The sequence below is a fragment of the Saccostrea cucullata genome, unplaced genomic scaffold (genome assembly GCF_032062105.1).
Source record: "Saccostrea cucullata isolate Sc308-1 unplaced genomic scaffold, CSIRO_AGI_Scuc_v1 ctg85, whole genome shotgun sequence".
NCBI lineage: Eukaryota > Metazoa > Mollusca > Bivalvia > Ostreida > Ostreidae > Saccostrea > Saccostrea cuccullata.
Window position 1 is genome coordinate 314,525 of NW_026929712.1, and position 11,109 is coordinate 325,633.

Consider the following 11,109-nt stretch of genomic DNA (forward strand, 5'->3'; position numbering starts at 1 on the left):
AACCCCTCTTCTACCACTGAATAAAGTTTAATGACGCTTCACAGAATTTACTGAGTCTTTCACAGAATCTTTGTTTAACAGTGCCAAAGTGCACCTATTTTATTTTTGGATCTGGTACATAATTTGGGCTCCCTGAGAAAAACGTAGATACTGCCATTCTTTGTAATATTGAAAGGTATATCCATCTCTTATACGCAATTCCTCCTATACAACTGAATAAGATTTAATAATACTTTCACGTATTCTTTATTGCATTATGACATTGTGACCTTTTATTTTACTTTTTGATCTGACATTTATTTCGGGTAAAACATGGAGTTTGTCTTAAATAATCATAAAGGAGACGTGGGGTATCATTAAAATGAGCTCAGTGCCCACAGTACCTCTAGTTTCTCTTCAACCTTTGGAAATACATATAATTTATTGGTAAGCAATTAATTTAACTTTTCTTAGGCATGCCAATGGATAACGTCTGGGACGTATATTTGTTAATTTAGGGTTGAATTGAATAAGAATCTCTAGGGTATCCGGAACCCGTCGGGTTATTCGTAACTGGTAAAATGGACACCTATGGTAAGTTGCGAAATAAATTTTTTTGAGGGAAGTCTGAACTTTTATGAAACGATATTTAATTCCACAAGTCATCGAACTACGTTGACAAAACACTTGGATTTTGATATAATTCCTAGTATATTTATAGCACCGTCGAATCGGTTTCTTATTCGGAACTGGCCAAATAACTGTATTTCTAGATACAATATTTTTTTGCTCATTGTTGTTGAAAATTCTGCATAAAATTATATATATAAAGTAAAATCTTCCACTTACACATATTTTAGGGACCTTTTTTACTCACTTTTTTAAGACTGTTCATTGGAATAATACCATTGGATGACCCCGACGGTTGCATATAAGAGCAGAAAAAAAATATTTCTTTTTCTTTGATTCCTTTCAGACACTGTTTTATTCCAAAAACAAAATATATTGATGACTTGAAAACGACATTCAGTAAACAGAAAACAATAAATTACTGGATTAAGTAAAGGGTTAATAAGCGCCATTAGGGCAAATATCATTCTGAGCCTCACCGCCATTAACACACTCTCCAGCTCTTCTTGAATAGCGCTCACCATGTTGGTGACAAACATTGGAAAGGTTAAAAACACCAAACATCCCGTGAACAGAGATATCTTTATTACACATCGTCTGTTTCCCAGGGAAGTTTGAATTTGTTTTGTTGCATTCTTCGTGACGCATTTGATGACGTAACAATACTCCACCAGATTTATGTAGATAAGTCCAAAGTTCACAACAAGTGACCATTGAAATGAATCCCTATCAGTTAACGAAGTTTGTATATGAAATTGTTTTCCAGAATCGGTAAATGTATGGCTATAATCCAGGAAGAAGGCAAGCCACTGCAATATTAAAATATGTACAAATTTTAGTATACTGAAAAGGAAATCGAAGTGAAATGAATCTATCTGTGTTCATGATGGTTATGGTCAAAGACCCAATGACGTAAAGCGCTATGATGAGAAACCTCTTAGTGAAACAAATATATTTGGACTCGCTAAAATGCTGTTTGGAATACACAGAGTAATTAATACCTAAGCACATATCAGAAATGGCCATTTGCAATGCAGGCATACGGATAGAAAATTTAAGCCTTTTGCTCTTTATTAGTACCATTATTGATATACAGTTCAAACAGCAATTGGCAAACCAAATAAAAACTGGAAAGGACCCAAAGCCGAAGCTCCTTTTGACAATGTTCCGTTTCCCGAAATGTTGACTGCCTCTACAGTCATTGCGTTGTCTTTATTGTCTTTTGTTGTCTTAAAGAGACAAAAACTAATCAGATTCCTCAATCGTCTTTTGCGTGTTTTTCAATTTTGCCAAGTTCCATTTGATAGTCTAAGAATCACGATTTGTTCATTTTGCAATACAAAGAATTTCCATTTCCCTAAAATATCTTGATTAATAATAAAAAAAAAATAAATATATTTCATGAATTTCTCATTAACAGTGATATAAAATCCTGAGAGCTCTAGTGTAGTATTTCAAACATACAATAGACCAGAATCACAAATAGATGATAGAAATATGAGTTAGACAAATGAGATGTATATACGTAAATACAGTTTTATAAGAAAAGCCCAACCCTTTACATAGAATTATGTACAGTACTGCGCGTAAAATATTCCCCGAGTAATTATTATCGACATTATCTTCTCCTAGAATATATTAAGCAGGGCTTATAATCTTATAAAAATATTGACCCCAGCAGAAATCCAATGATTATTATTTGTCAGATTGAAGCAGATGGCTTGATAAATATGAATTCAAGTTCTCTCATTATAATTACCCATTCTAGCAGTATTTAGGCATTTATTTAAGGAATGACTCTAATCCTTGGCCAAATTATTCGATTATAACCTGGTTTGGGTCAGTTTACGCTTTATAATCCGCGAAGCAGATTATAAAAAAGCGTAAAATGACCCAAACCAGGTTATAATCGAATAATTTGGCCAAGGATTAGAGCCATTCCTTATAATTTAATTTTACAATAATTAAACAACTGTGGGTGTAAAATTGTGCTTCTTTTTAAGAGTTCAAATTTGCCGCTCAATAATACATCTCTAGTTACGGAAGTGATGTGAAACAAGGGGAGGTAATAACTGATACACAGATCTAGCAGCCATGATGTTTGTTTACATGAGGTAAGATCGTGCTACTGTTTGAAGTTAAAGGTACATTTATTAAATCTGGAATTTTCCATGAATCCTAAGGACTGGAAATGATGGGATTGCATGGATACAGATGATTCAGCTGGTTGTCAAGGGGTGTTCCCCCATACCAAACCAATTTATTGAGAAATAATTTGCGTTCCTTTTTGGAAATCAGCCAGTGAGAGACTAGAATACAAACAAAATTAAATTATTTAAAAATGACCACGTTTCCAAGGAAACATAATGCAAGTAAAAATGTTTAATTTTCTTCTGGCTTTTTTATCAATTGCCCAACAAAATCATTTCACGGAAATATAAATTGTATTTAGTCAAACTGCTTTATACGGAAGCCCGTTGAGGCCAGTCCAGGGAAAGAAATATTTTTTATTGCATTTAAACGCAATAATTATTGCGTTTAATCGCAAAACTTTGCGTTTAATCGCAATAATTATTGCGCTTAAACGTAAAAATAATACTTTTTTATTCAGGTTGTCTGAAACAGTGAGCAGAGAAAAAAAATCAAAGTTAATGAAGAAGAAAAAAAGAATGCTTCCAAAACTTCTTACGAATTGTGAAAAAATTGATGTTTTAAGTTATGTTTTATGTCAATTAAATAAAAATAATATTATCTATTGATGAATTAAACTATGTCTTTTCTTTATTATAAGTAATTATTAATTTATAATTAGTGTCAAATTCACTAATCGCCTTGTGTATCAACATGCAAGTAACACATATTTACATGTTTGTAACTGCGTGTTTTCGTATCCATTGTTTTCCAAAACATTTATACTCTATTGTAAAATAGTTCTTGTTACCTCTTGATTATATATCATCATCTCCTTATATGAGAGAAAAACCTTTATAGCCATGAGTCGACCCCCCTTTTTTCTCGAAAAAGACACAATTACAACACATATTGTAGAAAAAATAATTTATCAATGAAAACGCAGAAATAATACAAATATTCTAAGTGCATATATGGCACAAGCAAATAATCAAAGGCATAAATAGTTACACTAATAGTGAATCTCGTGTATAAAATATAAAAGACCATTCAACTTTGCTTTAAGTAATCTTTATCAATCAAAGAATGTGTACTAAGGTTACACCTTAACCTGCTACCGTGTTTCACTTGTACATACACGTGTCATTTATAACCCCTCTTCCTTTTTCTGTCTAACATTAAATGCCCTTTGATGAAAAAAAGACATTTTAAAGTTTTTAAAAATTCTTTTTTGTTCCTAAAGAAATAACTTTCTTTAAGATAAAATAATTACTTTTGCAGCAACATGAGAATTAGCCAATTATTCATCATGGAAGATGCTCTCCAAATGTCAAATAAGTATACCAGTGTACACCCTTTCAAAATACGACATGGAAAAGGAAAAGACAAGCTAATGTTAGATCTTTTTTAATTGAAAAATCAAACTTAAATATTGATATTAATATGTATTAATTAACTAGTGTATGATATTATACTTTCATGTAAATAACTTGAATCTGATTCGTCGAGGAACATTTTTTAAAAAAACACTATTACCCACTGAATAATGAAGCCATGCCCTCAAGCATAGCAACAGTCAACATTGCTTGACGACGGGTGATATTCCAAAAAATAGCGACTGCACAGAATTTATGCGCGCACGGTTCACTGTTATATATATTTGTATAAAACATCCAGTATAATAAAATAGATATTGCATGTATGCGCCTCGGTTGACAATGCTTTTCTTGGGGTGAAAATTTTCAATGTTACACTCAACTACATGCAATATTTATATAATGAAACATTTTAAAAAAAAAATTTCTTTTTCCAATTCATCCAGCCCTTCTAAGGTATTAAAAAGATGGCAATTCTAAAATTATTCTTTAAATGAACAATCATTTTATGATTATGCTTTAATCATTACAATTTGATAATCTTTTTCATCATAAAGTTTTAAAGATAATTAACATTAAGTCATTGCTCATAAATGTGTATATTTATAGATTTTTTTTGAGTTTGATAGCAGTTCCTTATCTTAACCTTTTAAAAATATTTTAAAAAATTCTTAAATATAATTATCATTTAATAATTTTTGTACATGTTTATGCTTGAGTCTCAAACCATCCACTTCATTAATGTGCTCATTCTTTTTTAACAGATAATCGATCCATATAAGCCTCTGACAACACCACGGACTCATGGGTGTTCTATTAACACTTCTTATTATCATAACATAACAAAAGTTATTTACCTGTTAAAAGAAATTACATAATAAATTGGAGAATTACCTTTTCATCGATCTGCCTATACAATGTGATACCTAGTAAAAGGAAAGAAGATATGTTAATTATAATGAGTTCAGACATACTTGATGTGATAATCGACCTTGCTTATTAAATATATTTCTCAAGAGAGGGCAATAACGTATGTGCATGAGTGTATGGTAAAAATAAGAGGGACCCTGACCACATCTAGACATCTGTACTCTTTAATTGGTGAATATTTAGACTAATCATGAGCAGCTGTTTAAAAGCGTACCATCCATGTATTTTCTTTTACACTATTACGCTATTGATTGTTTCTATGCATAACAGTACGGTCCAAGGAAAAAGGTAAAAAGAAGTAACTGTAAGCAATATCTTTAGTAATGAAACTGCATGCAAAGAGAAACAAGAGCAGGGGCCTCTGATCAAATCCACTTGGATCAAGTAATAGGACAAATAAGCAATTGAATATCCCCTAAAGTATGATAGATTTATTATCCATGAACAAGAAGTTACAGGAAATTTCAAGAAATATTGATCTAATATATATAACTTGTTTGTTTTCAAGACCCAAAACGTTTTGCCATTCTGGATTGTGTAAAAGATAACTTCATATTAGCTTTAGATTAAGCTAATGACTACACGTTACAAGAAGAAACTGGTTTTGAATGCATTAAATTGTTTCATCAGGGGGAGAAATCAGTAACCACTTGTTTATATATGCGACCCTAGAATTACTAAGGAACCAGGATCTTTCAGGTTTTCAAAAGTATATTAGCCAAGAATATCTTACAATATCTTAACATATTTGAGTATTCCATAGAGACATTTTTGAATTTCCGCTCTCGTACTTCTTACAGAGTTTGAAATGAAATGAAATATAAAGGTAAGGAAGATCATATTCATTTAATCAATATTAATCAGGAGTAGAGCAAACACGTGCCTCCAAGAAAATCAGAGGCGGGACAAGGTGCCATGGAGGAGTAAGCAACCCTTTATCTACAACTACATTTAGATATATCGACGTCGTACTTTCAATGAACAATGGTAAATTCCATTTCTTTGTCGATACGAAATATCCTGGTGAATTTGAGATATAAGATACCACAGAGGCTGACAACCTGTTTCATACTGGGATATTTTACTTGAAAAAGACACTAATGGTAATCTAACAACGAAGCTCTATGATAAACGTGAGGACTTTATCTTTTCTATCGTCAACTTCCCTTACTTAGGCAGCAATATACCTTCACCACCTGCATACGTAGTTTATATATCTCAGTTGCTTCGATACGCAAGAACATGCTCTACGTATGAACCATTTCTAAAACGAGGTGTATTATTAATAAAGAATTTGATAAAACAAGAATATCAGCAGTCTCGTTTAGAATCATCATATCGTAAGTTCTATGGTCGATACAATGACCTTGTCATCAAATACAAATTATCATTGAGTCTAATGCTGACTGACGTTTTTCTTACTAACTGTTAGTTCATTATTTATACACTGAGTTAACGACGGATTTTTCCGTTATTTCCTGATCATGACAAGGCGCAAAGGGTGGGTGTGACTGGTCGGCAGGGGATGCTTACTCCTCCATGGCACCTGGTCCAACCTCTGATGTTTTTGAGGTTCCTGTTTGCTCTGCTCGTATTTTGTATTGTTTTATGGACTTTTGATCTTGAATACTGTTCGTTATCTCCATATGTTTCATCCTCAAGTTTGATAAGATACTTGTACTGTAAGTTGTTCATTAATTTACAAATATTTGAACTGCGGGATTTTGAAGAATTTGTCTAGCACTGGTCTCGCATAAACCGTGTAGCGGGTTTTATTGGCAGGTGTAAAATTTGGCCATTTGCCTGCTCAAAGGTATGCTAATAATTTTGGCGTAATTTATTTTAAGTGGCTCTTTGTAGATGAACACTAAGAAGAGTACTAAATATTTTAGCGATTAAAATTTTAGCGGGCTACCATCATAACGCCAAAATAAGCCAAAATTATCACACCGCTAAAATAACTCGTTGTATTTATGAAAGTGAAAGGCACTTCCTTACAAATCTTAAAAATATTTTTTTAATCGAATATTGTATAATTTAATGTACTTATGCTGTAATACTTTAATTGTACAAATCAATAATTATGAAGAAAAAGGTCCTTTCTACTCTTCTTAAGCCGTCAAGTGATAACAAAAAATAAAAAAAAATTAATTTGCTGTTACAATTTTTGAATAACTTTAATGTTACACATACATGCACTCATTAGAAATAAACCTTTTTGAATATATCTTAAAAACAACATATAATTCTATGTATATAAATTACAAAAATATACTAAAACAACAAATTTTGTTCCGAACTATTACTTTAAAATTGATAGTTTTTAAAATGGTTTTTAGCAACTGTTCTGATTTCAAAAAGGCTTTTTAATGGTGAACAGATTAATTTTTTTTTAACATCTACAGTAAAAAAAAATTGAACAACATGAGATAAAACACTGAATAAATTGATATAACACCTATGAGTGCTATGATACTCTTATCAACCGACTAGAATAGTTAAAAAATGACCACAATGTAAAATACATATAATACTGATAATAAATACCACTTGTAGTAGTTTACATTAAATACGGTAGAAAAACATTGAACAGGGTAGATAAATCGTGTCTTTAATGTAGAAGCAGGGACAACCAGCTTTGTCTTAAAATATCAAATAACGACAGCAAAAGGGATCAGATCCAGTGTTTTCAATACAGTGATGACATTGCAATAATATTAAAAAACACACACGAAATATAGTAGTCAAACAATGACTAAGGTATAAAAAAATACTTATGATTTTGATAAATAATAAATAAAGTATAAGAAATACATGTACTTATGATAATAAAAATCAATTAACTACAGTTGTTATGATACTATAAGCAACACAGTAAATTATCAATCAGTGGCATCAATAAAATATAATAATAATAATACTTAAATATATATAATACTTAAAAATATAATACTATTAACATTTAATTTAAGAAAATAATCAGTGGTTGCCATATGAAGTTCTTTAAATTTTCTTTTTTTTCGATGGAGACAATAACTTTTTTGGCCAATGATAGGAAAATCTGAATTCTTTAAATTCACAAGATTTTAAAGCAATGAAATAACAAAAGGAAAACAAAAATGTTTCGTACATTCATCGACATTGCGCCTCGTTTGCATATTTAAGGTCTACACTTAATGCAACAGGTGAAGTTAAGGAAAAGTGATAGATCTCAAGAAACACATAAAGTATATATACAAATATCAGGGGCGTAGCTAGGACTATTGTAACGTGTAGGCCGAAGAATGAAACCGAAGGTTTCACCGAGGCGCGAAGCGCCGAGGGGGGGTAGGTGCGGGAGGGGGTCGCCCCCTCCCGCTGGGGGGGTTCGGGGGGTCACCCCCGAGAAATTTTTGAAATATTAGGACTCATTTGCACTACTCTGAGCATCAAAAATATTGAAATAGACATTAAATTTTGTATTACAAATATCTTTAAAATGATGTAATTTTAAAGAATTTTTGTACCAGATTTTGCACGCATAGTCATGACATGTGGTATTACGTGTTGTATTAAAAATGACTTGTGCATGTAATATGAAATTGATAGGATTTAGTGTAAGATTTTAAAAAGATTATCCACAAAATTTTATCATTTTTTATTGCTTTAAAATTCAAATTCTCCTTCAAATGAAATTGATTTTTCTGTTTTTCACAGCAACAAAATTGTCAATTACAGCATCAATGTCAACTGGCATATGACGTTGTACATGCAACAGAGAAAGATTGGACATCCTTTCGTCTCCCATAGTTGTTCTCAAATAATTTTTAACTCTACGCATCGCACTAAACGAACGCTCACTAGAGGCCGAGGATACTGGCATGGTCAAGAAAATGGACAGAACGCAGAAAATGCCAGGATAAATGTCTTTGTTGGTTTTATTCAGGAGATCGATGATTTTATTCGGTCCTGTATCGGTACCAGCAAGATTCCATCTAATCCTCCATCTTGTTATTTCATCCACAAACTCTACTTTGCTAGTGAGGTCTGACTTATAGGCGTTGTACAGACGATCTGTAACATCCGCTGTAAGGTCTTGCAGTTTGGCTGGTAGCAAATACGAAATTAAAAATCTCTCTTCGTTCTTTGTTACTCGACTAGATATTTCGTTTACCAGGTGATCTAAAAAGACGAGATACAACGAAACTCTCCAGTAATCCGACGGGTTGTTTAGGGGATGATTTTCTCTGTGTTGTTGACGTCCTGCTCTTCTTGGAACGCATGGCTGCAAGTCATGCTCTGCAGCTATTTCAGTTGCCCTGCCATACAATGCATCCCAAACACTAATGTCGTTTCTTTCATCAGTTAATCTCCTGATAACGACTTTGGCCTCTGTTACTGCTTCTAAAAGGTCTATGTCCTTTTTTTGAAGATAGTTTGTTAAGGCTACTGTAGAGCTCAAAACGTGTTCCGCTACAACTAGTGCAATGATAAATTCAAATCTCAAAATAGCAGCTAAGTATTGCGATGCCTTCTCATCTTTAGCATCTTCAAGTGATTGGAGGGCAGCAACGACCACGGGGAAAGCTGAGCGGAAGGTGAACAGTGAATCTGCTCGACTTGACCAACGCGTTTCGCACAGTGTTCTGAGTTTTGTTCGTCGGTCCATCTGCTCCTGTACGTCATCGTTTTCAGCCAGTTCGTCGGAGAATGCTTTCAAACGCTTTGCAGAATAATCAAAACAAAATGCCACATCCTGCACTGTTGACATCATGTTTCGAATGCACATAACCTTGCTGCTGTGTATCAATGCAAGATTCAGCGAGTGTGCTTTGCAGTGAACATAAGAAGCCTCGGGAACAACTTGAAGTATCCTGGCCTGGACGCCACTGTATTTCCCCGACATGTTAGCAGCTCCATCGTAGCACTGAGCTCGTAGATTCTGAATATTCAGGTTCAATTCAGCAAGAAAATCAATGATGATATTGGAAACTGCCATACCTTTCACACTCTCTGCATATTTAAAGCCAACAAACTCTTCTCGTATCTCAAGACAACCATCGATACTATCAAGAAACCTAATGCACAAAGACATCTGTTCTTTTGTAGAGGAATCGGTACATTCGTCAGCAATAATGCCCAAAAACTTAGAATTCCTGCAAGAATCCACAATGTTTTTGCGCACCTGGTTTCCAAGCAGATTGATTAGTTCATTTTGGATATCAGGGGATAAGTAGGTAGAGCGTGACGCGTGACGCGTGGCAAGGTGGTCGCTTAAGACGGGGTCTCTCTTGGCAAATTCAGAAAGGATGGCAATGAAGTTACTCTTATCTTCAGTGTGTCCCCTTATAGGGATGTTCTGCCTACCACATAGTAATAGCACTTCGATAATTGTCTTAAGTATATGTCTATTTCTCTCAGTATGTTTTTTGTGGCTTGATGATAGCATGCTCACAACGGTATCTCCCTTCCCTTCACTTACTCGTACAAATTCTTCCCCCGCCGTTACACAACCCTTATGAAATGCTAAATTTTCATGGCGCCGCGCAATTGATAGCAGATTTTTCCAGTCTGTCATTGGACTGGATAAGAACGATTTTTCTTTCGAATCAGCATTGCCAAATAAGAAACAGTACGCACAAAACACAGAGTCGGTGGAAATAGAATAGCGCATCCAATGATGGTCTTTCAACCAAGATGGTTGGAATCGCCGAGATTTGGTACCAAAGGACCTGTAAAATTTAAATATAGCCAGCATTCAGGTACACTCATCCAACTCTCAATTTTCTTTGTGCAAACCACCAACAATGCTTATTATTTTACGTTCGGTACTTGGGACTTGGATCAATATTCCATCCCTCCTCTAATCAGCTAATTTCATTTCTTCTTTTTTTGTTTTTTTTATTTCTTTTTTTTTAAATCTGGGATTGACTTTTTTTGTATTTAAGCCCCAAAAAATTATTTATTGTCTCTGACATGGATTATTAAAGTTATGTAATCAGCAAATCTTATCAACATTTTTTAAACCAAATTTGACAAAGACAAAAAAAGGGGTGGTTGATTTAAATCTATATTGCAAGTACAA

At 33.4% G+C, this 11,109-nt stretch overlaps 1 protein-coding gene across 1 annotated transcript; it reads right to left on the reverse strand.

The window, feature by feature from the left end:
* Window positions 1-1,706: 1,706 nt before the first annotated feature.
* LOC134281967 (52 kDa repressor of the inhibitor of the protein kinase-like) lies at window positions 1,707-10,782 on the reverse strand. The gene is made up of 2 exons (XM_062764405.1): window positions 8,761-10,782; window positions 1,707-1,838 (listed from the first exon to the last, which is right to left on the reverse strand). Exons 1-2 carry the CDS (start codon window positions 10,780-10,782, stop codon window positions 1,707-1,709), a joined length of 2,154 nt encoding a protein of 717 aa, XP_062620389.1.
* Between the last annotated feature and the right edge of the window lie 327 nt (window positions 10,783-11,109).